Here is a 27969-nt window from a genome sequence, read left to right on the forward strand (position 1 = left end):
TCAAGTTACCAAGGTTGAGAAACACTGCTATAAAATCTCCATTCCCTCCCCACTCCAGGGGAAGGTTACTGCAAAATCTCCATTTCCTCCCGATCAGCTGGGACTCGGAAGGCAGAGAATAGATGGGGGCAGGGTCAGTCAGATGTAGTATTTACCGGTTCTCCAAACTACTCAAAATTTCCACTACTGGTTCTCCAGAACTGGTCAGAACCTGCTGAATACCACCTCTGGCGTGGTGGCCAAGAGGCAGAGGTAGGTTCCTACCAGTTCGGACCGAACCAGTAGTAATGTAAAATCGCGTACGCCCCAAACTGCCAGTAATGCCGGCAGCAACCCAGAGGTGGAGCTGTCATCTCAAAATTAGGAGGCTGTGCGTTGGATCCTAGGTGGTGGCAAATATTTCTCTCTGTTTGCGCAAGTCATTGTCTGCTGTGAACTCCATGTAGGTGTCAGGAAGGGCTTCCAGTCAGTAAACACTTGACCTCTGTTCAGTCACCCTGACTCCACCCCGATGCAAGGGATTACAGGTTCATTGAAAGAAAGAAAAAATCCAAGATCAAACCTGCTACTTAGATATGTACAGCATTGCCTCAGTGGCTTTGGAAAAGTAGACCAGTAGATGGATTAATTTTAAGTTTAGAGTGTAGGATTTGTAAGTCTTCCTATAAACAGAATTGAACCTGTAAAAAAAAAAAGATTCAGTTCAGCCTCAGTTTAGACATATTGCCTACAGCAATGGTCCCCAACCATTCTGGCTCTGCGGACTGGCAGCGACAGTGGTAGCAGGAGGGGAGAGGAGATGGTTTTGCACACATGCACGCCACTTGTGCAAATAGAGCTTCACTGCTGTTTTCCAATGAGTCGCAGACCAGTACTGGGCTGTGGACTGGGGGTTGGGTGACCCCTGGCTTATAGCAAAGTAAGAACGTCAATGGATTCTTTTCTTTTATAATCTTCGCTAACTGGCTGACTTGGTTAGGTAATATAGCCCCAATATCTGGGGAAGACAGCAAGTTGAGAAAGGCGCTTTGATTAAACAGAATGATTTTATGTAAACAGTTAGGGCAGCGGTTCTCAATCTTAGCAACTGCCTGGAGAATTCCAGGAGTAGAAGTCCATGCATCTTAAAAGTTGCCATGGTTGAGAAACAGGAAATTAGCGAGCCACATTCACCACAGTTGGAAGTTAGTAATAGTGGAAGTTGAAAAATAAGATGTCTACAACTTTAATAAGAGAATGCTATTAGTATTTTTTATAACATAGCTAATAGAAAGAAACCACCGAGTCAGGTGGGAAAGAAGAAAGAAAGAGAGAGTGAGAGAGAGAGAGAGAGAGAGAGAGAGGTAGGTAGGTAGGTAGGTAGGTAGGGAGAGAGAGAGAGCGAGAGAGAGCGAGTGAGTGAGCGAGCGCCAAGTGCCAGGGAGAAGGAGCGACCACCAGTTGCCCTGCACAGCAACCGCCATATCCCCTCCCTCTCGGCACTGCCTGCCCCACACAGCGCGATTTCTGCCCACCAGGTCCATGGAAGGCAGAGGCCCAACCCTCCGCACGTGAATTGACTGCCAGGATGCATGGCTAATTGTCCCACATGGTGAATCAGCCATGGCAATTTGTCTCATGGCGAATCACATGGGGTGAGGTGGTAGGGGAGGAACAGAGGGGGAGGAGTGGCAGGGGAGGGACGCCCATGGTGGATTGACTAGGATGGGTGAGGCCAATTATCTCTTTCCGCCCCACACATTCCTGTTTAAATGTAAGTCTTAAGCTGTGCAAAGTTGAAAGTTTTAACAACTGCATAGTTACAAAGAGTGGTATAAATCAACAGTATGTTTCTTTCTTGCAGATTGCTTCCCTCTGCTTGTGGCCAATGGAGTAAATGGGAGTCATGTTGCGAAGAAAGTTCTGATATTTTAAACACAAGTGTTAGAATGGAACAGTCAGAATTCACAATTACTAAAAGAAAAAAGAGATCATAAAAATACCCCGAGGGGGAGAAAAAATGCAGCGTGAAGGAAGAAATGTCCGAAAAATATGTGCCGTATAAGTGAGCCAGATATAATAATAACAAAGACAAACTCTGATTTTGTTTGGCTTTAGTCAAACAAATTAGTAGTGGTACTTTCAACACTTTGGTGCAGTGAAAGAAAAGAAAAAAAAATGTGAAAGGAGAAAGGCAAGAGCTCTGAGGTCAGACTGAGCTAGTTGATCCCAGAGCCTCTAAAAATCCTCTCTAAAAACCGCCCTCTACAGGAGGCGAGAGAACCACGTGCCTCCTTTGCATAAGGAATTTTTCACCTTTTAACCCTTGCTTAACTCTGCTCAAGTGATCATAACGATAGTCTAAAGGAGGCACATGGTTCTCTCGCCTCCCCCTGCAGTTAAGCACTAAGCAGAGTCATCCACTGTGACTCTGGCAGCAGCTACCTCTGCCTTTTTCCTTTTAAATTTCTTTTTCTTTTTCATGATGACAGTGGTGAGACCCTGCCTCCCCTGACTGCACGTCCTTGTGGTGAACCCATTTGATGGTTGTATTGATTGGTGGTGACTCTTGGTGTTGATGCTCAGCTGCTATTTTATTTATAATTTTGCTGACTGTTTTTATTTTGTTTTTAATTGTTAGTTGCCCATAGCCAAATATTTAAGATGAGCAAATACATTTAACAAATACATTTAAAAAATAAGAGAACTTTGCTTAATGAAATGTCAAACTACTAACATATAAAAAAATCAGCAATATTTTGCTATCATAATAATGTTTTCTTAGGGCTAAAATAATCCATGTTTACCTGTTCTGGCTTGCCTGAGAATGAAATTAAAAGGTCTGTCAGCTCTGAAGACAGGCGCTCTGGATCTTTTTAACAACACCATAGCTGCGATATAAAACAATTGGTGAATATCGGTGAATTTATTTACATTTGTTCAATTTCAAATATCCAACGGAAAGTAAAACTAAATACAGGTAGTCCTCAACTCATGACCACAATTGAGCCCAAAATTTATGTTGCTAAGTGAGATATTTGTTAAGTGAGTTTTGCTCCATTTTATGACCTTTCTTGCCACAGTTGTTAAGTGAAACATTACAGTTGTTAAATTAATAACACGGTTATTAAGTGAGTCTGGTTTACCTATTAACTTTGCTTGTCAGAAGGTTGCAAAAGATGATTACATCAGTGGTGGGATTCAAAAATTTTTGCTACCGGTTATGAGGGTGTGGCTTGGAGGGCGTGGCATGGTGGGCGTGGCAGGGGAAGGATACTGTAAAATCTACACTCCCTCCCCATTCCAGGGGAAGGTTACTGAAAAATCCCCATTCCCTCCCCATCAGCTGGGACTCGGGGAGACAGAGAATAGATGGGGTCGGGGCCAGTCAGAGGTGGGATTTACTGGTTCTCCGAACTACTCAAAATTTCCATTACTGGTTCTCCAGAACTGGTCAGAACCTGCTGAATACCGATTCCAAGACACTGCAACCATCATAAATATGAACCAGTTGCCAAGCATATGAATTTTTATCATGTGACCATGGGGATGCTGCAACAGTGTGAAAAACAGTCATAAGTCACTTTTTTTCAGTGCCATTGTAACAATGAACAGTCACTAAACTATTGTAAGTCAAGGACTCCCTGTACTAGGGAATTAAAATAGCTAAGTCCTAATGACAGTAAGAAGTTGGATCAGTAACAGAATTTTGCAATCCAAGACATTCTTCTTTGTCTTTCCAGGCCAGCCTTACATCACCTTGTCTCCGATTCCATCCATCACGTCTTACAGCATATGCTAAATCATTGTTGGATTAGTTTGAGGGATTTCCACCACCACCACCGATTTTGTCTTATCTGTCTTTCCACAAACTCTGTTTTCCCAAATCCTTCTGATAGGGTAATTATGTTTGGTCTAGAGTCTAGACATTTCCGCCCTATAAATAAATGCCTGGGCAATGCTGGGTTATCAGCTAGTAGTATATATAATGAGGACAGAATAAGCCTTACTGTAAGCTGCCAATCTATGTGATTGGGATTCACTGCAGCCCATTTCTGAACGACTTGAAATTATTAGGTGCCGCCTCTAGCATGGTTTTCTCCCTCTCGCCTCCCTCCAGAGTACAACTTTGTGAAATCTGCAAGTTTGACCCTGCTGACTGGGAATTCTTTTTTCTTGTTATTCTTGGGATTGTTACAATTATGTGTATATTGTTTCTCGCTGTAGAAATTCTGAGGTGTACATCATAGCAATTATTCAAACAGCAGTATAAAATTTAAGCAGATAAAAGAAAAAATGTTAACGTCTAGGGAAAGTCAATATGAAAAATATGGTTTTTTAAGAGGTGTCAAACTTGTCAATGATAAACCTTGATGCAGCACAGCTGAATTTTCTAGATATGAAAGTTTGCTTCCTCTTTGCTGCCAAGCAGCAAATTGCAAGTCATGATATGACATGGAAAACAAGATCTGTTCCCAATGTCACAGGTGCATGGTTGATAATAACATTCCACCACAAAACCGCGTTCAACTAAACCGTGCTCGACGAAACCGCGTAGCTGATGTCATCAACAGCGCGACAACAGCGCGGAGACAGAAGCACGCTGTAAACGCTAAGCCTAAAATTAACCCCTAAACCTAAACCTAACCCTAAACCTAACCCTTAACCTAACTCTAAACCTAACCCTAAACCTAACCCTTAACCTAACCCTAAACCTAATCCTAACCCTTAACCTAACCCTAAACCTAACCCTAACCCTTAACCTAACCCTAAAGCTAACCCTAAACCTAACCCTAAACCTAACCCTTACCTTAAGTTGAATCGGCTTGCTTTCAAAGCGCTATTTAAAGCGCCCTTCTTTCTCCGCGCTCGCTGTTGTCGCCCTGTTGATGACGTCAGCGACGCGGTTTAGTCGGGCGCGGCTTAGTCGAGCGTGGTTTTGTCGTGCCACGGGGTTAAGCTATTTTAAAATTTCCTGTGGGCAAATGGATTACCCCCCAAGGAGCTTTATTTGTTGGATTATAAAATAATAATTTGTATTACAAGTGCTGTTTCATTAATAAACCATTTGCTTGTTTTCCAGATTCATGCATTAATTCTCCCTGGTTTACCTGTAATGCCCGAGGCTTTTGTACCATCTTCTGTCACTTCAATCTTTGCTTTGTGGACAACCTCCGAGATATAAAGACCTCCTTGTTCTAACAAACAAAATCAGTTATTATTTGCCAGCGCAAAGCCAAAACAACTTTTTAAAAGAAGAAACTGCTCAGGAAAGATTTCTGTCTTTCAGGTACTAGAAGACAACTTATCAGGAGGGGGAAAGCAGGAAAGCAAAAAAGAAAGATCAACAAAACAATAGAGAAAACCAGAAAAGGATTAAAAGACTGAAATATGAGATAGACTATAGCAAATAAATATTACACAAAATGACATAAATGTAGTAAAACCTGTTACACATAGAAGGTTCACGAACAAATGCGCGCTGGACAAAAGCGCGCCAACGAAACCGCGGGAAAAAACCACGAGTTCAAAATCACACCGATGAATGAGCGCAGAGGCGCGCCAACAACAGCGCGCCGACAGAAGCGCGCTCTAACCCTAACCCTAAAGGTAACCCTAAAGGTAACCCTAAACCTAACCCTAACCCTGAACCTAACCCTTACCCTAACCCTTACCTTAACCGTAATCGCGCTTCTGTCACCGCTCTTTTGTCGGCGCGCCTTTGTGGGCGCGCTGTCGATGTCGCGGTTTTATTGCCGCAGTTTTGTCGCCGTGCTGTTGTCGGGCACGCATTTGCCGGGTCACACACATAAGAGTATATAGAATATTACATGTAGAATGAAAAAAATGTAGGAAATAATGTAAATGCACAAATATATAAAGTCATAGTTTAAAAAGATTTAATACATTATATACTTTACAAAATGACATAAATGTAGTAAAAACTGCTATACATAGAACATATAGAATATTATATATAGAATGAAAAAAATATGAAATAATGTAAATGCACAAATATATGAAGTCATAGTTAAAAAAAGATTTATTGGTATAGATAAAACAGACACAACAGATAGGTAAAAAAATGTAATGTGTTGCAAAGATGTGAAGTTTGTACAAACAAAATAAAATGTATTAAAATTTTTTTTTTAAAGAAGACAACTATCAGAGCACTCAGTCAAAATGTACAAAGGCAGGTGGGTATTGTTTGACAGTTTGACAAAATGAAATAAAAGCCTGTGGAAAAGAGAGTGTTTCTAGATAATTTAATTTTTGGAAAGAAATTATAACGTTAATGCCATCTATAAATTTAGTAAGTATCCTCAGTGAAGTGGAGCCCATCCATTAATGAATACATGAATTGCAAGGAGAACTGAGTCACTCATAACTCTTCCAACATCAAATATGACTGAAGAAGTCCTCCAATATAAAACTGTCCTTACTAAAAAGACCATCCTTACCCTTACTTTATGCTTACCAAAAAAAAAAACACCAATTCTTATCCAAAATAACTTTATCAATTTTACTTATTCTTTCTCCTGATATTAAAGATCTACATAGGGCTTTTCAATGGAAGGTTTTTCATTTTTACACCAATATTGTGGCTTTTGAATGAACTGCGTGGTGGCCTAGCGGTGAAGACACTTGCCTCACACTTAGGAGACTGAGAGTTCAAACCTAGGCAGTGACAAATGTTTCTCTATTGGGGCACAAAGAGAACATATCTGCTGTGAACTCTGTGTAGGCATCAGGAAGGGCATCCAGCCTGTAAATGCATTCCATTCAGTCACCCCAACTGCACCCTGATAAAAACGGATTATAGGGTTGTATACAAGTAAAGACACAAAAAAAATGTACTTTTGAATGCACTTCTAGGATAAGGAGTCCTCCGGGATTGGGTGGCCTATAAATCGATTTAATAAATAAATAAGTCAGCCATGATAAATGAAGTGATTTGTAAACTTCATGGCAAAACATTTTAGGTGACAGAGTCCCGAATTAAGCATTGTGTGAAATAGACAGAGTACAAGGTACATTCTTGCTCCAGAAATAATCCATATCCACCCCTGATTAGAAAAATGGTTTTATAGACCCAAAACTCCTATTAGAAGATATTTTGTGATGAATCATTGCAGTGGTGGGTTCCGGATCCCATTCCAACCGGTACGGTTGGAACGGGCTGGGCATCGTCCACATGGATGCACGCAGCGTGCGCGTGCGTCTTACCACTTCCACAAGCCTCCACAACGCTCCAGCTGCTCAGCAGACCATTGCGCAGGCGCTGCATGTGCTGTGCGTGGAAGCGCTGAAGACTTAAAAGACCAGTAAGGCGCTCAGAAGGGTGAGTGGGCTCTCCGGAGCACCGTACCGGAATGGTATCCGGTGCTCCGGGCAGGTTCCGGTACACCCGTACCGGGGTCTACCGCCTGCAACCCACTACTGAATCATTGCCACAGAGCAGAATCTATAATTTGAGTCCTTAGTTTAACATAATGCATATAACTCCTAAGATCTTCCAAAAGTTTCCAATGAATTGTAATTTTCAACAGAAGAGGGAAAACTTTAAATGTAAAAGAGATTATTGTATTATTTTATTTTATCTTTCATTAAAATTAGATCCTTTTTCCTTTCTTCATTGTGATCCTGCCTATTTTTTACACTGTCGCTCCTAAGCCTTCAAAGTTGCATATGGCATTTGACCTGAAAAAGTTGTATAGGCAAGCTTACCTGAAATACCCTTAAAATTGGCTTCTGTTTGCTCAAACATGTCTGTAATTCCTAATGTAGGCAAAATCCTCTTTAAATCCAAGTGGTTTTGAATTTTGAACCTGGAAAGGTGATAGATGAACACTCTAAATATATTATGTTATTTTCAGTGCAATTCCTCTATGGACTAGGTGACATATGGCCTCTCCAGGGCTTAGTGAAAATCACCTTCCAGCAGACCTACTTAGATCTACTTAGCATGTCTAAGAATGAGATATGATGGGGATTGCCATGGAGCAACGTTTCAAAAGCACGTGGTCCATGCTGAATTTTGCATATTTACAAGAACAGGTTGTGCATTCTCATTCTGTTTCTAGGGCTTAAAGCATGCCTTTGCTTTTGTACTCATTTCTTATCCCTGGATTTCTACACTTAAGGTTTTAGGCAGCACAGATCCAGATGATATGGCTGTGTCCTCTCCTCTTTCCAACCATATTTCATATCCATAGCCATGGCATTTTGTCTAAAGTCATGTTTGTGCCTGTTACCAGGGGTGGGGTTCAGCTGGTTTGGACCGGTTCAGGCAAACCAGATGTTAATTTTAATCTGGTTCTCTGAACTGGTAGTTACAAGAAATGGTTGACCCCACTCACCCTGCCCCATCCCTCCCAGGAGTCTCCATACGGCCCATTCATCATGGCAGGTAAGTGCAGGGCACTCGTGGAGGCTCTGGGAGAGCGAAAAATGGGCCCACTGGAAATCCAAAAACAGGCCTGTTTCCAGCCTCTGGAGGGCCCCCGGAAGACCTCTGGAGACCGCGGGAGACCGTTTTCACCCTCCTGGAGGCTCCAGGAACACCTCCACAGCCTATGGAGGGTAAAAAAGCCCACGCCCAGTTGCCATGGTACAGGAAGCTGACTGGGCCACGCCCCATGGCCACACTCACCCAGCAACCGGGCAGGGAACTGCTAAAATTTTTCAATCCCACCCCTGCCTGTTACACACACAGCAACACACGAGCGGAGATCCAAATGTTGAAGCAACTGGATGTACACTGATTGTTTACCTAGGGAGAAAGATATCCATTGCTGTTCTTCTCAAGGTGCTGGACCACAGAGAGAAGGTTTGAGCCGAGAGGTAAGTCTCAATCCTGGCTAGAGAGGTTCTCCTATTGGATGGAAGCACCACAAACATGCTAACCTTCTCCTCCAGATAAGGTATTTCAACCACACTGATCTGATCCAGGGAGCCCACTAGGAATTCACCTGCAGGTCAAAAAAACCAGTGGTGTACTATTAACAAACATACCAAGATTTTCAGTAATTTCAGAAAGTCCTTCTGAGGAGGGATATTTCAGCTGCAGAACACTATTCAACAAGGGTTTATGAGCTATACGTGTATAGTTCTGAACATTCTCAAAAGCCATTTTTATTCAGATTTTTAAATTAACAATTGCATCAAGGTAACTAAACAGACTGAAAGCCTCCCCCCCCCCCAAATATTTCTTGTCACAGACCATTATTTGCATATTTATTGGATTTTAAAATAATGCTTCAAAAATTGGTAGTGTCACGTTCCGGCATTCACGTTGCATACAAACAGAGATTCAGTTTGGTGAAAAACTTTTATCTCTATCTAAGAAACTACGTGATAACCAGCACTAAATGACAATGATACAAAGGTAATCAAATCCAAGTCAGTTCTAACCAAGTTAACACCATCCCCCATATATACAAAGGCAGCAGTAAAAATAATGGCTTTCTGTCGTGATGGTCTCTTGTGATGAGCCGATAGACAGAGAAAGGAAGCAGTATGCTTCCTCCCATATTTGAGCATACCAGGGGTTGTGACACAATACATGCCTATTTCCCTGGCCTAGCTGATAAAGGAAGAGAGCCTGTCGCTTAGTGGCTAATATAACTGCCTGATATGTAATATAGCCCAGGTTCGATTCCCAGTAAGGGTATGGCTAGCTGATGAGAGCTAAATAGCTTGAAATAGATCTATACTAGTCTCCCTTTATTTATTTATCAGCGCAAATGCAATATGTGTGTGTGTGTGTGTGTGTGTGTGTGTGTGTGTTGCATTTGTGCTATATACCATACCATATATATACCATTACCCCACCCAGCTCCACCCACAACTCCACCCAGATGACACCCACCCACCGTCACCAATCACCATGACCCACCCCCTCAGCCACACCCCCACTCAGTGTCATCTTTCCTGGTTAGCCGCATCCCAGCAAAAGAGTTACATCAGAATAGGCGGTCGCACCCGAGTAGAAGAGCCACATGCAACTATAGGCTCAATCGACATCAGAGAGTGAACATCAACGTGGCAGTGTTAGTGGCGTGTAAGCATGGCCGAGCAGGCATGGTGATGGACAGGTTCCCCCTGAATGGCAGCCTGGGGGCTGACAGGTAGTATTTAGAAATAATCTGAAAAATTATTTCACATTTTGTACATATGGACATATGCCAAACAGAAATGAACTGGGTGATATTCTTAAAAAGCATCAACTGCATTTAGTCAGATGGCACATTTTACACTAGCAGTGAAATGTAGCAAAATATGGGCAAAAATCCCCATTAGAGTCCTATACTTTTAGTAGAAATATTTCCCTATTGCAAATATGGAAACTGAACTGAAAGAGAGGGATGTATTAAAGGTGGCCAACTGAATTCATAGTAGAAATGAAGCTGGAATCAACAACTTTCTACATTGCAGCACAATTTCTTATATTACACTAATTTACGTTTAGGTAGTACCAGTCATAAATGTTGCATATACAGTATGAATGTATTAAGTAAGACCACCTTTCAAAACCAAGTCTGAGCTAAGCAGGATTTTGGGTATGCTTCCACTAGTACAGAAAGTTTAGGGCCAGGATGAAAATCAGAACATATATCAAACTTATAATTTCCGCCATAAACTATTCGTTCTCGTGCATTGTTCTCCTGCAAGTCTGTGGAACATACTCTCTTGGAAACTATATTGGGTGCTCATTGTATCAGTATTTATATCAGTTTTTCTCAAACTCAGAAACTTTAAGCTGTGTGTGTGGACTTCCATCTTCCAGAGTTCCCCAGTCAACATGCTGAAATCCACTCGTCTAAACGTTGTAGTAGCTGAGAAGCATTGGTTTTAGGTCATCTGTAAAAGTATATCTGTTTCACCAAGATTTTAATAGTTAACTGGATTTATCACTTATTTAGTATGTTTGCATTGTGATTTAAAATGTCATTAGTCAACCTGAGTGCCTGGATGAGCAGAATGTGGGAAGCAATTATTTAGCTTTTAACTAAAAATACATTAAATGGCAACTGGCAAGAGAAAACTGGAAGCGACACAAAAAAGGGATGACAAGAAGGCTGTGGGCTGTATACTTCTCAGAAAAGGGAAAACACTGTGTAACTCTCCACTTTTTCTTACATGACATTTTAACAGTTTAGGACTGTTTGACTAGCTGCATTTGACATGTGATAGTTGCTATGCGCCCCTCCACAAGTGCAGAGAATTCAGATATTGGTGTGATTTCTTTTACTGCATATTCTCTGAAGCTTCTTGTTTACTTGTCTTTATGTTTGTTTGATTTATAACTTGCATTCTTTCAGGAGTTTGAGGCAGTGAACACAATGCTCCCTCTCCCATTATTCCCTGCAACAACAACCCTGTGAGGTTGGTTGGACTGAGAAAGAGAGAGAGAGAGAGAGACTCAAAATTACCCAGTGAGCTTCTTTGGCTGCGGGTGGAATTGAACCTGATTCTTCCTGGGTCCTTAATACTACGTTGCTTCTCTTTTTCTTCTAGAATCTTTCTCTCTGTCATGAGGGAAACTTGTCTATATAGAAAAAGCCCATTCCTGTTATCCTTACCATAATTGACTTCCGCTCTGAGATACATGGTAGGGACTTTCAAGGTGATGCCATCTGGACTGGTAAAGGACAAAGCTTGAGTGTGTGTGAAAGTGAATTTCCTTTGCCACGTGCTTCTGAAGTTCATGGTGCTTACCACCGCTATCTGGTTAAGGGGAGACTCAGTCATGTCCAAGGACAGGCAGTTTGCTTCTGCAATGGGAAGAGAACAAAAGAGTGAAATCTACTAACAGAGATGAATGTAACACATTTACTATTTTCTGTTTGAAATGTTAACTCAGAAACAATAACAACTGTGTGTGCTTTTAGGACTTAACAAAGAAGAATTTGATGACAAATTAATGGCCTCTTAATTGCAATCTGGGGGAGGTGGAACCCTTACTATTCAGATGCACCAGATTGCTGGTATTTTAAGTGCAAACTGCCTTTGGAAAATCAAGCCCAAGGGTCAGCAACCTGCGGCTCTAGAGCCGCATGTGGCTCTTTCATCCCTCTGCTGCAGCTCCCTGTCACTGGTTGACTCCACAATTGAAAGCCACAATGGCTTTCAGTGAGGACAGGTAGAGGAAAAAGGACACCGCGCTAGGAGAAGACTCTATGATGGGGGAACCTGTCATCCGGTCATCCCCAGAATTCAATGGGGGGCTTCCTGTTAGGACCCTTGTGGCTCTTCGAGTGTTTAAGGTTGCTGACCACTGATCTAGCCGAACTAAACAAAGCCTCCAACACGTCAGATAGCAGAAAAAGAATCTAATCTTTATCTTGATGTTTCTGGAGAGTTTCTGTCAAACCCCTGATTCTTCTATATTCAATTCTCCAAACAGAAGGTTAGGCAAACAATTAGGTTTATATAGGATGCTCCATCTCATAATTTTCTCCAGGTGTTTTAGCTGAAAATAGCAGGGACCAAATTTGGAGCACTGTGTATATACTCTATCACTGATTTAGTTTTTGGAAGCAATCTCTCTCATCAGGTCCAGGACATAAGTGATATTGGCCCTGGGGAAATGTACAACAAATAAGGGACAATTTTCTTGTTGTTCTTCGAATATAAATGCAGAACTATACTGGAAATTAGGGCTAATCAGTGTCATTTGAGTTTATTGGTCTTGTATGCCACCCACTCCCGAAGGACTCCTACACATTTGCATTCTTGTATGCCTGGGTGAGGCTGAAACAGCTCTATGATAATCTACCTTCTGTGCCATGTACTTTAAGCTGTACTGTTTGCATCGAAACCTTGTTTGTCTCTTATTTGGATGTCAAACACTGCCTTGCCTGTTAACTTTGGTTACCAGCAGAATATAGCAGTAGACTTATATACCGCTTCATAGGCCTTTCAGGCCTCTCTAAGCGGTTTACAAAGAGTCAGCATATTGCCCCCAACAATCTGGGTCCTCATTTTACCCACCTCGGAAGGATGGAAGGCTGAGTCAACCCTGAGCCGGTGAGATTTGAACCGCTGACCTGCTGATCTAGCAGTAGCCTGCAGTGCTGCATTTAACCACTGCGCCACCTTGGCTCAATTATATGAACCCAGGCAGAAGATTACATCTTTGCTTGCAAGATTTATGGCTCTCAAATTTTCAGTTTCTTGGTTCAGCTGGAGACAGCCAGGGCATACCAATAAAATATTTCAACACCTTTCTGTCCTAAGGTTCCTAATCGTACCAGTCTTTGCTAACCTCAGCAGGTTGCAGCCCAAAGAGGCCCTGGGAGAAAGTGGGCGAGCAAACTCAAATGTTGCTTGCCTTCACATTTGCTACACTGTGCTTGAGCGTCTCAAAAAAGCTGGTGCAAACTATGGGCATTGCAAAGGGGCAAAAAAAGAACAACGGGGTTCTCAAATGCTTACCTCCTGTATTCTGGGTAATCCATTCCCTAATTTGTGCTTCGGTCCTGTTAGGATCGCTGAAGTTGGTTTGCTGCACTGTGTTATTTCCCCACCATGCAGCCTGCTGAATGAATTGAGGTGAAAGCTGCATGCCAGCTTGAACGAAGAGAGTACATGCCAATTGCACTATAGTACTTTGGTTGGAATTAATTCCTCCTCTGTAGGCTGCGTGCAAGAAGTTCTGGATGTTCTCATCTAAGAACAAGAAATGTCCTCGTATTATGATGTTAGTCAAGGGGGAGAAATCATAACGATACAAAGTCACACCACTCAAATGTGAATGATCTTTGGAAGGTCATACTGTAGGAGGGGGATAATAGCAGCTTATACAGTTTTCCTCTTCTCCCTGTAGCTTCTGACATCCTTGCTTTTTTGCTCCAATCCTAGGATTGTAGCAATCCTACCAATGAAGGCGTTGAACTGGAACCAAGAGTAGATGCTAGAAACATTCGCTGCACAACTCTAGACAAGTTCTATTTTGCTAGAATTTAGATGACTCTGTTAGAGAGCCAAAAAATACTGCTGGTCTTGTCTTCTGCCCCCAGTTCATTAACAATGACTACATTGGATATCTGCTCCTTCAACAATCTCCCTTGGGTTGGTCTCTCTAAAATGTGCTCCCAAAATTTGCCCCAGAACAAGTGGAGAAGAGGTGGGGAGCTTAAGTGAAGACGAAGAAGAAGAGAGAATTGAATCTATCCCCCTACTATTCTTCATCCCTTTGCACTTGGACGCACCTTGATTGATCAGTTGTCAACCACTCCATCTCTGAATATTTGTCTCGGTCTTTGAAGCTTCTATGACTAAGAAGTTGTAAAGAATAAGGAGATGCAGATTTTCTTGTTATTTTCTATATTTGCTTCGAGGAGGAAATTGTTAAGTGGGGAATGCTTGTATTTGCTATGAGAAAACTAGCATTTATTGTAAGTCACATTGAATTGACTTTGTAACTAAATTCATATCGGAAATCATAAGCTTTTGGAAGCACTCTCAAAACTGCTAATTAACCATCAACCTTGTCATTTCTTTCCCCTTTAACAATAGATTGAGTTAAACCATTAGAACAACAGTTAAGATCTCGGTGTTTTTGTGGATTAAAGCAAACATTTGTGCTGTCTGCATTTCAAAAGGAGCGTGACCCGACAAAAGGGCGAACGACAAAACCGCGCCCAACTAAACCGTGTCGCTGACATCATCAATGCAGCAACAACAGCCAGCGCAGAGAAAGAAGGGCGCTTTAAATAACGCGGAGAAAGAAAGCCGATTTAACTTAAGGTAAGGGTTAGGTTTAGGATTAGGTTAAGGGTTAGGTTAAGGGTTAGGGTTAGGTTAAGGGTTAGGGTTAGGGTTAGGTTAAGGGTTAGGTTTAGGGTTAGGGTTAGGTTAAGGGTTAGGTTTAAGGTTAGGTTTAGGATTAGGGGTCAAGTTTAGGTTTAGGGTTTACAGCGTGCTTCTTTCTCCACGCTGTTGTCGCCCTGTTGATGACATCAGCGACGCAGTTTAGTTGGGCTCCGTTTTGTCATTCGCCCTTTTGTCGGTGAACCCAAAAGGAGATGTATCTTTAAAACTACCCTGACATTCTATGTATTTCCCAACTTCCTTAGTTGTAAAGCAATTGCATTTAAAAGTACATCGATGCACATGCCAAGTCTCTTTTTTGTGTGTGTGATCCTATGTAATAATTCCATGTCCAGCTAGCTAGTGTTCTGGGCACAAGAGACCAGTGACTCTCTGCAGTCTACTAGATTTAAACAATCCGAAATAGAGCTTAGGTAAATATGAATGATATTAATGATACTGATATGGACTCGCTATAATGAGTGGAAATTTGTTTTTTGTTTTTTTAATGTTTAAATAAGTTCAATAAAAATTATTTTTTTTAAAAAAACAACAACAATCCTCTCCAGTTGTTGGAAGTTCTTGGGTAAGATTCCCATCAAAACTTTAAAGGGCACGTTTCTACAGGGGAAAAAAAATCTTTTTCATGATTTAACAAAGAATGAAAAAAAATCGTTAGCATGAGAAAAGCAGAATATTTAAAAAGTAACACTTTGGTACTGGCTGATTTTGAACGGACAAGATGTTACAAAAAAGATAAAGCCATAAAACTAACATAGTCATAGGTTCAAAGGGTACTCGGTTTTGCTTTAATATGATTTTGACAGTGGAGAAAAATGACAATTCTCGGATGGACACTATAATGACATGCAGTGTTCCTTAAATACGAATGTCTCAGAAGATTCCTTACCACGAAAGCTGTATCCCAAAGCATGTTCCAGTTGTCCAAAGGTTTTTTCACGAGCTCCAAATTGCAGAAGTCCCAAAGAAAAAGAAATGCTGGCTGGTGAGATGACAAGATTCGTTCTGTTATTACGTTCTGCTAGCTTTTGGTAAAGAGTGAGGGCAAACTCTGTTTCCAGCTTTTTCAGATCATTATAGCTCTCACAGCTTCCAATATTCAGAACACAAAATAACAGAAGAAAGGAGGTGATGGAAAGAGGCAGCATGAAGGCAGAAGACTGGACTACTAAGGTAGCCTTTCCTGCAACAAGCAAGAGGAATAGCCCATTTCAGAGATAATGACAACTGGACTACATTCTAATTTAATGTTTAGAATACTGGACTACATTCTATTATGTTGTTTTGAATTCCTCAGGTCCCTGTTAGGGGAACTACCTGTATGAGAAATATGTTGCAGACAGACACTATCACCCAGTGGTGGGATTCAAATAATTCAACAACCGGTTCTCTGCCCTAATGATTTCTTCCAACAACCAATTTACCAAACTGCTCAGAAAGTTTTACAACCGGTTCTCCCGAACTGGTGCGAACTGGCTGAATCCCACCACTGCTCTCACCATATACATTGGCAAGATAATAACTGTGGGTTTATTTGGAGTTTTGTGTCCAAATCATGCATGGGCTGAATTGTTCCTTTTCCCTCCTCATCCCCTCTTCCTTTAACATCATTTTTTTTTAAAAAAAAACTTGCAAGCCTGAGACCAGGGACTTCCTCATTTATACTACTCTCTAAATCTGTCTGAAACACTTTTTTAAGTAAAAGAATGGATTATAAACATATTTATTAATAATAACAATTTATAAAATAAAGGAAAAGTGATATTTATGACTGGTCCTTGGTAAGCATGTGATAAAATAGACCGGCCTTTACAATGTATAAAAATCTGTAGCGAAAGAAAACTCAAATAAGACATTTTTAGCTATGTTGCAATATGTACTTCAAATATTAATGTGCATTATTAAATATTTTAGGCCAAAAGCAAAGCATACTATCAAAGCATTGTATCCAAAAATAATACATTTGTATCTGTTTCAGCATTTCCCACTAGCGCCTACCACCATCTGTGCCTTTTCCTCCAGAAAAGAATCATGGGATTCTATGGTTTTATGACACGAAACTCCTACGGTTTTACTTACTGTCAGATGGAGTTGAGTGCATTGCTGGGTCCTTCCGTTGTGCTTAAGATAGACCTATAGTCCGTTGTAGGTGTAACCTCTTCTCCACAATATATAACCAGATGGGGTCTTAGTCATAAGACCCCTGCTGCAAAGGAGACCCAATGACTGTGGACTCTGTTGGCGATATCTGTACCACCCCAACCAAATTCCTGTAGGCTCTGTAGGGAGCCAGGCAAAGAGGTACAGCAAATCCCAGCGAGGTACTGAGGGAGCCAACAAGCACCATTCAAGTCTCCGGAGGCGTGTGACCTGCTTCAGCTCAGAAAGGTATCACCTGCCAGCATCACTTCCATTCCCTCCCCCAAATTTTACACATTCCACAGATTTGCTAAGGGAAGCGGAAAGGGTGGCAGGTGTGTACCAGGCACAGTGCTGGTCTTAAACCCAGACAGTGTGAGGGATTAAGGAGGAGAAGAAGGCTTGACCATGCTAGACAAAATCCCATGAGTCCTTACTCCATCCAAACCTTTTGTCATGCTAATTAAGGAACACTGAAAAAGAGACCAATTCTCCTGCTGTTCTTTAATTACAACTCTCTCTAAGAAGAAAGGAAGAACTTTAAAGAAAATATGTATGAAATTGCAGCTAAGCTGCATTTTTTTAAAAAAATGAAACAATTGTGGATAGCTGACATTAAGGTGTTCCAGTGCACTGACAAACTTGGAGATTAACAGTACAGAGGAGAACTGGAAGAATCAAAGGACCCAATTTTTTTCCCCCTCTACCAGCTTTTAAGAAATGACCCATGGCTTTGTCTGAAGTCAAATAATGTATTACTCTGTTTTCCAGAAAATAAGGCCTCCACGGATAATAAGCCCAATTGGGCTTTGGAGTGCATGTGCTAAAATAAGCCCGCCCTCCAAAATAAGCCCTCCCCCAAAATATTGCAACATAGCAGCAGCCATGAGGTGACCACACTCACCACCTCCTGCACCTCAAAAACAATAAGACTTCCCTGAAAATAAGGCGAAGTGCTTATTTCAGGGGTCAAAAGAAAATAAGACCCTGTCTTATTTTCGGGAAAACACGGTAATATTGATCTAACTACGCCATTTCAGAATTTGGTCACTTTTTGGGAAAAGAGCAGTATGGTAACATTCAGGTTCAACAGAACACTCCTTTAGCATCTGAAGAGAATTCTGTAAAAAAATAAGTTACACTCAGAAGCTTGTTGTCTGATGCCTATGACCTAGTATTTGTTTATGAGACCTGACTTAAAACTGTGATATTAAATTACTATAATGTATGACAGGATAAATTTGTAGAGTGGTGTTGGACTTTTAAAAGTGGGAAGCTGGATAATTAAAATTAGATCGCACAGGTTGGGTCTCCTCCGGATTCCATCTGCCAGCCAATGTCGGCTGGCGACTCCCTGGGGGAGAGCCTTCTCTGTTGCAGCTCCGGCCCTCTGGAACGAGCTCCCTGTTGAGATCCGGATCCTTACTACCCTCCCGGCCTTCCGCAAAGCCACCAAGTCCTGGCTGTTCCAGCAGGCTGGGGGGAGCTGAGAAGCATCTACCTCCATAGAAATTGTGAATGTTGGTTTTGTTTTAATATGTTGTCTTTGTCTTGTTCCCCCCTTTCCCTTGTCTTTTGTGAGCCGCCCGGAGTCCTCCGGGAGTGGGCGGCATACAAGACAAATTAATAAAATTAGAAACACTACAAATAGCAGATAATAGCACAAAAATGCCATTGCTGTTCAGATGGAAATCAAATACCCAAATCTATGCAATAGCTGTAAGGTGGGGGGGGGGGAAGATGCAGTTAAGAAAGTCTAAACCAGCCTCTCCCAACTAAAAGCCCACTATTCTTGTGATTTTAAAGCAGAAGAAATACTAAATGGGATCTTTGACTTTCTTGGAGATCAGTGGTAAAGGAAATGAACACAAATTTGGACCTGAAAAACTAAAAAAAAAACAACACTTGTTGTCTTCTTGTGAGTATGGAATGATACACCACAGGCCTACTCTCTTACATTTTTCTAAGCATTGTGTAATCTTGTGAAAGTTTTGTTTTCATTGTTGTTAGTTGTTGGGATCTTTCCCCCTTTTGTTGCAGTTTGTAAAAAAAATGGAAATGGTACATAATCGAACACTTCTTGTAGGGGAAAAATCATAAAATGAAATCAATTGATCAATAACATTTAGATAGTCAGGTTTTAGATTTCTGTCTGAAATATGCAGTATTTGTGTGGATTGATGTAAATTACAAGGGGGAAAATGGTCAACTCTTAATAGTAAAAGAATATTTAACTGAATACTTTCTCAATAATTTTTTCCTCTGATGCTATTCTTCACAATTTCCGTTGACCAACAAGAAGCATTTTTGTTCACTTCTGAAGAAGAAATTGTGAATTGAGGTTAGCATAGCTTAAAGGGGAGCTGATGATTCCTGGGAATGACGAGCCAGCAAGTAGACCCCTTCGTTGTAATTCCTGTCCAAACAAGGAAGGTTTAGTGACTTGATTTAAGGGTGCCTTGATATCAAGTGGTACAGAGAGTAGCTCCTAAATCAGTGGTGGGTTGCAGGTGGTACGCCCCGGTATGGGCATACCGGTGCCTGCCCGGAGCACCGGGTACCATTCCGTTCCAGTGCTCTGGAGGGCCCACTCGCTTGCCCAAGCTCCTTACCTGTATTTAAACTCTTCAGCGCTTCCGCTTCCGTGCACAGAGTGCATGGCGCCTGTGCAACGCTCCCCCAAGCAGCTGGAGCATTGCGGAGTCTCACAGAGGTGTTGCAAGAAGAAAGGATGCACGTGCACTGTGCATGTGTGCGTGCATGCTGCGCATGTTCATGTAGTGGACGCTGGGCCCCATTGCAACGGTACCAGTTGCAACGGGATCTGGAACCCACCAATGTCCTAAATCCAGTGGATTTAGAGCTCTGGGAAACAAGGAAATAGACATCATCATGATCAAACCATGGCCACTGCCTTTAAGGACACCAGGTTCACATGCTTCCTTTTCTATTTACTTTTGGAAATTGCTTGTTAACTGCTTTTTAGGTATTTGAATCAACAAGGCTGAAAACATTGGGGCAGTTTAGTTCAATTCTTAGCAAGTTTTAAATACAAACATTTTAAATACAAACACACACACAGAGACACACACACACACACACACACAGCAACAGGGTAATTAGAATTTTGATTTTGGAAAGTTAAAAATGGACTAAGAGTCCAGATGAGTTAAAATAAGAGTTTGGAATGAATTGTAAGAATCCTTCCTGTGGAATAATTTTTGAATTGAAATATGTCATAGGATGAGACTTTGAAAGTTGAGACTTTGACATTAGAGGAAAGAGAAAAAACTAAAAAGTATAATTAAAGCAGAACCTTTAAACCTTTGCTATTATAGAATGAAGCAAAATATTTGAAAAGTGAACATATAGAAGGATTTTCGAATGGTGGACTCAGAAGTTAAGAGTGTCTGTTTCTATAATTAGCCTATGTTAAAAGATGTTATGGGAGAGAAACAAATTTTATCTGACAAGCTTGATTGATCTGAAAGTGAATTTAAAAATGGCAGGCTACAAGAATGATATTTAAAAAAAGGATACTACCCTAAACATACAAAAGAAACCAACTGATGTTGTAACAAAAACGATATATATCTCAAGTGAGTGACTTGGATAATTTCCCCATACTGGATTTCAAAAGAGGGTTGTTAAAACTTGGAAGAATTTTACAAGATAAGACAAAGAAAAAATGAAAAGAAATAAAGTTCCAGGACATTATTTGAAGGGACTAATGATCAAGATAGGTAAAAGTAAGAGTAAAAGTAAAAGTAATACAATTTGTTGCATTTTAAGAGAAGGGATAAATTCCTAAAATTGTTTATACTTGTGATGAAGAGGGAAGTTATTTCCCTATTAATTTCCTTTCTTCAGTATATTTTTTCCTTTCTATTTTTCTTTCTATTTTTTTTATTTTTTGCACCAATCTTTACTCCTTTTTACAGTTTTGTATTGGTTTTTATCTTTACACTTGTAATTTTCAATGAAACATGATACAATCTTAAATTGTTACGCAACACTGGTCTCATCACATGCCTTCCAATACAATAGAAATATAATTTGGACTACAGTAGTTGATAACAATATTAATAGACTCATTGATCTGAAAGGGATCTTAAAAGTAATCTACTCGAATCTTCTGCTCTGCAGGAGCTATAGAGCATCTCTGGCAGATGATCATCTATCTTTTGTCTGAAGTACTTCAGTGAAGGAGAAATCACCATGTCACATGGTAGCCTACACTACAGGCTGACAGTCAGGAAGTTACTTTTTGATATCTAACCTGTTCCAGAGGTGGGTTCCTACCGGTTTGAACCGCTTCGGCCAAACCGGTAGTGGTTTGGCGGCCTGGGTCACTGGAACAGCAGCGACCCAGGCCTGCCATGCTCTTGAACCGGTTCTTCCGGCAGCACCATAGGTGCCAGGATCTTGGGTTATGGTTCTGTGCATGCACAGAGCAATTTTTATTGCACTGGCTGGCCATGCCCCCATCTGCTCCAATGCTCACCCTGCCTTGCTTTCGCCATGTGGATCCACAGAATGGCCTCCTCCTGTCTACACACTAGTAAGCAGTGGTGGTGGGGAAAGCGAGGTTTTTTTGCCAACCTCCCAGCTGGCAAAACAGAAATTTTCACTCTTTCGGTGGATGTGGGTAGGTGGGGGGCATGTGACTAAATGGGCATGGGCGTGAGTGATGTCAATTTGGCCACACCCTCTCAATCACATGCCCCCCACCTACCCACACCCACTGAACCGGAAGTAAAAAAAATTGAAACCCACCCCTGACCTGTTCCTCTATAGTCTGCTCTTTGTACTATGTGAAAACTAGGCTACAGGATGGATGTGACACATGATTCCAGATCAGAAGGTGACCAGTGACAGACAACCAATGCATGCACTGAGTGTTATGCCACCAGTTTGGGGGCACAGTTGCTTCCCATTTAAAATGAAAGCATTTTCCACTCAAATGTGAGAACAATATTCTATTGAAAAGTTATAATTATAATTCTAGTTTTACTTGAATGGAATGGAATGGAATTGAGCACCTTAATTTTTGGAGTAGAGGATAGCTTCTATCAAAAGTTTGATGTTTCCTCAATCCTTGAAAAGTTGCATACCCGAAGGATTCCATGCAACTGAGACTACATTTTACAACTGTCCTGTAGTTTCTTAGATATATATGCCACTTTCTTCCAGGAGCCTCAACTTTCATTATTATTATGTGGTTAATCTTTGGTGAGATTCACAGCCTTTGGGGCTGGTTGGTAGCTCAACAGCTTGAGTCCTAACTAAGAACCTAGAAACTGTTAAGGTAACGTCAGAGTATATAAAGTTTTCCAAGTAGGGTAGTTGGTTGTAGAATCAGAATGTTCAAGTCTGATAAATTTAAAATTTGCAAATAGCAAGGTAGCCCTTTAGGTATTGCTCCCAGGACTCCAATTACAATCGGGACAACAAACAATTTCTTTTTCCACAGTCACTCAACTTCAGTTTGCAACTCCCGGTACTTTGTGATTTTTTTTCTTGCTGTTTATCTTCAATTCGTGCATCTCCAGGTATTGCAATGTCAATGAACCATACTTTTTTCTTTTCAACTATTGTTATGTCAGATGTGTTGTGGGCCAAATGCCTGTCAGTCTGAATTCTGAAGTCCCACAAGATCTTGACTTTCTCATTCTCTAAAACCTTTTGAATCTGATGTTCCCAGTGGGTTTTGCTGTACTCAAACCCAAACTTTTGGCACAATTTCCATTGAATGATCTTAGCAACACGGTCATGGCATTGTAGGTAGTCAGTTTGTGAAAGTTTGCTGCACCCACTGATCAAGTGGTCGACTGTCTCGCCTTGCTCATTAAAGAGGCTACATTTACTGTTGGTGGTAACATGTTGAATTTTTGCCTTCATGCAATCTGTGGTTAAGGCTTGTTTTTGAGCTGCCAAAACAAAGCCTTCTGTTTCTTTTTTCAGTGCTCCTGATCTTAACCAGTTCCAAGTTAGCTTTTGGTCAGCTTTGCCTTCAATACTTTTTAAGTATTGGCTATGCATAGCTTTGCTTTTCCAATTTTCAGCTCGCTTCTCAATTACTTCTTTCTTATATTCAACTTTTGACTTAGTTGTCTTTAAAAGGCCTCCTTTATATACTTCCTTAATCATTGGTTCTTCACTTTTCTGGATGTAATCATTCAAGCTGTGTTTTTCTTCTTCCACAGTCTGTTTTACTTGTAGGATGATGATGATGATGATGATGATGATGATGATGATGATGATGATCTTGACCATTTGATTTTCAGTTACTTTTTCAGGCTGATGTTCCCACCAGTTTGTTGCTGTTTTAATATTATAATTTTTGCACAAATTCCAATGGATCCTTTGTGCTACTGAATTGTGCCGCAATTTATAATCAGTCTGCGCTATTTTTTTACAGCAGCTGAGTATGTGATCAACAGTTTCATCAGCTTCTTTGCAAAGTCTGCATTTGGCATCATCAGAGGATTTTTCGATTTTGGCCTCAATGGCATTTGTGTGGATATCTTGTTTTTGCGCAGCCAGGATTAGTAACTCTGTTTCTTTCTTTAATGTACCTGTTGTTAACCATAACCAAGTTTGTTCACTGTCCACTTTATCTTTTATTTTTTCCAGAAATTGGCCATGCAGTGCTTTGTTCTGCCAACTCTCCATTCTTGATTTTATCACATCTTTTCTGTATTCTTGTTTCGTCTGTTGGGCCTTCAGTAGATTTTTGTTCTTTACTTCGATTAATAGATGTTCTTGACTTTCTTTTAAATAATCAGCCAGTGCATGTTTTTCTTCTTCAACTGTTTGCTTCACTTGTAATAATCCTCTGCCACCTGATTTTCGGGGCAGATATAATCTATCAGTATCACCACGTGGATGTAAACTGTAGTGCATTGTCATTAGTTTCCTGGTTTTTCGGTCCAAAAGGTCCAAATCAGCTTGTGTCCAGTTAACTATACCAGCTGTGTATCTTATAACTGGTATTGCCCAGGTATTTATGGCCTTGATTGTATTTCCACCATTCAATTTAGATTTCAAAATTTTCCTAACTCTGTTGGTGTACTCTCACCTGATAATTATTATTGATAAATAATAATAATAATAATAATAATAATAATAATAATAATAATCCTATATTGTAGGCCATATCAAAGCACAAGGTCCAAACTCATATAATGTTTACGCGAGCAAGATTTGAACAGCTTGACACAGTGGTCAGATATGGGAGATTCCATTCTATACACTACAATGAGCGTCTCTGCATTTGTGGAGCGGCAGAGGTAGAAGACCTGGCTCACATTCTATTTCATTGTTGCTTGTGTAAGGGGGTGAGAGACAGGTACCTTGGTCCATATACCAAACGAATGACCCATTGGGATCCCCATATCAAAACAACTTACTTTATGTACCTGAGAGACCGCCTCCTGCCAATTACCTCCCTCAGACCAATTAGATCGCACAGGTTGTGTCTCCTCCGGATTCCATCTGCCAGCCAATGTCAGCTGGCGACTCCCCGGGGGAGAGCCTTCTCTGTTGCAGCTCCGGCCCTCTGGAACGAGCTCCCTGTTGAGATCCGGATCCTTACTACCCTCCCGGCCTTCCGCAAAGCCACCAAGTCCTGGCTATTCCAGCAGGCTGGGGGGAGCTGAGAAGCATTTACCTCCACGGAAATTGTGAATGTTGGTTTTGTTTTTAATATGTTGTCTTTGTCTCGTTTTCCCCTTTCCCTTGTCTTTTGTGAGCCGCCCGGAGTCCTCTGGGAGTGGGCGGCATACAAGACAAATAAATAAATAAATAAATAAATAAATAAATAAATAAATAAATAAATAAATAAATAAATAAATAAATAAATAAATAAATAAATAAATAAATAAATAAATAAATAAATAAATATGTGCGCCCAGAACATGAAAATAACATTTAACACAGCATAGTAGCGTGAAGGTGAACCTATGGCATGTGTGCCACAGCTGGCTCTTGGAGCCATATCTGCCAGCACAAAGGACTGGGGGAGGCCATTTTCGCCCTCCCCAGGTTTCAGGAAAGCCTCTGGAGCCTGGGGAGGGCAAAAACACCTACCGGAAATTCGTTTCTGGAGGCTTTCCTGGAGCCCGGGGAGAGTGAAAATAGTCTCCCCCGGCCCCCTGGAGGAAATACTAAGCTCAGCTTGGAGGCAAGCAGTGTGGCACATATGGGGGGGGAGCGTGGGGGACATTGTGCATGCATGCGCATGTGGGGGCGCGCTTTGCCTTATGAGTGCCGACACGCACGTGCACTATTACGCCCGCGCCCTTGCATTTTTGGCACCCAATAACAAAAAGGTTCACCAACACTGGCATATTATTTAAACAAATTGGTTCCGTTGAGATCTGCGTACTTGGGACTGATTGGAGTAGATTGTAAGGGTGACACCAAAATATAATTTTATGTCATTTTATTCTATTTAACATACTTGTTTACTAAATTATATTGTATCTTATCCTGTAGCTATTGTATTTTACCCTACTCTTATTTTAAATTGTTTGTATAGGGTTTTATTGGTGATATGTGTTTGAACTTTGTGCTTTGATATGGCTTATAGACCAGTGGTTCCCAAACTTGGCAATTTTAAGACTTGTGGACTTCAACTCCCAGAATTCTCCAGCCAGCAGAGCGTATGATATGGCCTATAGACCAGTGGTTCCCAAACTTGGCAACTTTAAGACTTGTGGACTTCAACTCCCAGAATTCTCCAGCCAGCAGAATTCTGGGAGTGGAAGTCCACAAGTCTTAAAGTTGCCAAGTTTGGGAACCACTGCTATAGACTAATCAATAAAGCTATAATAATAATAAAAACTTTCTTGATAAATAGGTTTGTCTGAGACATTACGATTGGTCTGAAGTCACCCATTGAGTATTAGGGACTGAATAAGCTTTGTATTAGGTTTTTCCCCCCCTAATTCCTTGTTAATACATTACACCCAGAGACTAGTCATCCTTCGGTCTAATTCTGAACTCACCAAACAGAAAATTCTTCAGGAGCAGCCTGGCTCTTGGACAGCTACAGCACCAAGCTATAATTAGCAATGGTTGCTCTGCATAACTAGAGTGATTAAGTTCAGTGGTACCAAATGACTTCACAATTGCCCCTTAATTCTTTTGCTTACACAAAGGTCATCCCTTTTCTGATAGCTTTTAACATTATGCAAGGAGACGTTTAAAAGTACTTAGCACTTTCTGACCCCTAACGCCCTATTTACACACAGAGAGGCAGTCAGCTTGAATTAATCCTGTTCTAATTAAAGCACAGGCTTCTGATGTCTGCTCACTGTAGCACAGAGAACCGCCAGGTACAGAGGTAAATTGAGCTGGATTAATTGTGGACGTGTGTGATTCCCGGAGAGAAGTCAGCTTTCGTGAATTGCTGGGGTACTTGGTCCAAAATGGAACTTGTATGCAACCATAAAGGTAAAGTCGCACATACGTGTTAGTCGTTCCTGACTCTAGGGGGTGCTGCTCATCTCTGTTTCAAAGCCAAAGAGCCAGCACTGTCCAAAGACGTCTCCGTGGTCATGTGACCGGCATGACTAAATGCCGAAGGTGCACGAAACACTGTTATCTTTCCACCAAAGGTGGTTCCTATTTTTCTACTTGCATTTTTACATGCTTTCAAACTGCTAGGTTGGCAGAACCTGGGACAAGTAACGGGAGCTACTCCAGTATGCAGCGCTAGGGATTTGAACCGCCGAACTGCTGACCTTTCTGATTGACAAGCTCAGCATTTTAGCCACAGAGCCACCGTGTCCCATTATGCAACCATAGTCTTAGATAACTATGGAATGCCTATCTACAGGCTCTTGTATGTATCTACTTTCCAGTGTCTACTTTTGACAAGAAGAGAAAACTCAGAAGGAACGAAGAATACAATCCTATTGCGTTCCATCACATCTGAGAAATCCCTATATCACTTAGACCAGGGGTATCAAATTCAAGGCTTGCAGGCCTGATCAGACCTGTGGGTGTGCTTAGATCTGGCCCTAACCCATGGGGCCAGCCTGGAAACAGTGAATGACTGGCGTATGATGCCTCTGTCAGCAAAAATGGAGCTCAGGAAAGCTGTATGTGGCCCTCCCATGCTCTGTTTTCACTGGCAGAGGGTTGCAGGAGGCCGTCGTGTCAAAATCAGAGCTCAGGAGCCCATTTTCACTGGCAGAGTGCTCGGGCCCCCACAGGCGCCCCTGACATGAGTGATATCGAGCAAGTGTGAGTTGCTGCCTGCATTACTGCCAGTTTGGGGAGCGCATTTGCACTGAAAAAGATCTGTGCATGCGCACAACGTTAGAAAAGGGAAAACATTACATTTTTGCAATGAAGATTGTTCTGCGCATGCGCAGCACCGAAAATCAAAACGGCACCACTAACAATGGAACCGGTTTAGGGGCATTGCAGGCCGAATTATTACCTACTCAGCCGAACCGGTCCAAACCGGTAGGAACTCACCTCTGATGTCGAGCTGACCATGCCCACCCCAGCTTTCCCCCCCCCCGGTCCCCTGCGGTCAAAAACAAACCTGATGCGGCCCTCAATGAAATTGAGTTTGACACCCATGACTTAGACCACTTCGTGTATAGACACTTGATTTTTTTTCTTTTTTCAAACACATTGCCTATCCACTCATCTGCAAGTATGCACTTACATTTGAGTTATAATCATCTGGGATTTATTTATACAAAGTGAGTTACTAATCTAATAGCTTTGCAATAAAACAGCAGTTGAAGCAATGTCAGTGCCTGAACTTTCAACATTCAAAGTGGAAAAAAGTAAAATATTCACACTAATAATTTGGAATTTAAAAAAAAAACAACACTAAACCACACAACCAAGATCTTACATCTCTTTCTTTTTTAAAAAAGATTTTTAAAACGATCTCCCCGTCGAGATACGCACCCTCACCACCGTCCAGGCCTTCCGCGCAGCCCTCAAGATCTGGCTATCCCAACAGGCCTGGGGATAAGCCTCTAA

The 27969-nt window shown here is 41.3% G+C and overlaps 1 protein-coding gene across 1 annotated transcript; it reads right to left on the reverse strand.

Moving 5' to 3' along the window:
• Positions 1 to 636: 636 nt before the first annotated feature.
• On the reverse strand, positions 637 to 16000 carry SERPINE3 (serpin family E member 3). Its single transcript, XM_087716951.1, has 8 exons — positions 15707 to 16000; positions 13420 to 13653; positions 11565 to 11756; positions 8753 to 8951; positions 7708 to 7808; positions 5091 to 5177; positions 2787 to 2870; positions 637 to 680 (listed from the first exon to the last, which is right to left on the reverse strand). The coding sequence occupies exons 1-8, from the start codon at positions 15963 to 15965 to the stop codon at positions 637 to 639; spliced, it is 1200 nt and encodes a 399-aa protein (XP_087573077.1). The 5' UTR covers positions 15966 to 16000.
• Between the last annotated feature and the right edge of the window lie 11969 nt (positions 16001 to 27969).

This window comes from Thamnophis sirtalis, unplaced genomic scaffold (assembly GCF_051295495.1).
Source record: "Thamnophis sirtalis isolate CommonGarterSnake01/CBP01778 unplaced genomic scaffold, rThaSir2_p1.2 scaffold_5, whole genome shotgun sequence".
NCBI lineage: Eukaryota > Metazoa > Chordata > Lepidosauria > Squamata > Natricidae > Thamnophis > Thamnophis sirtalis.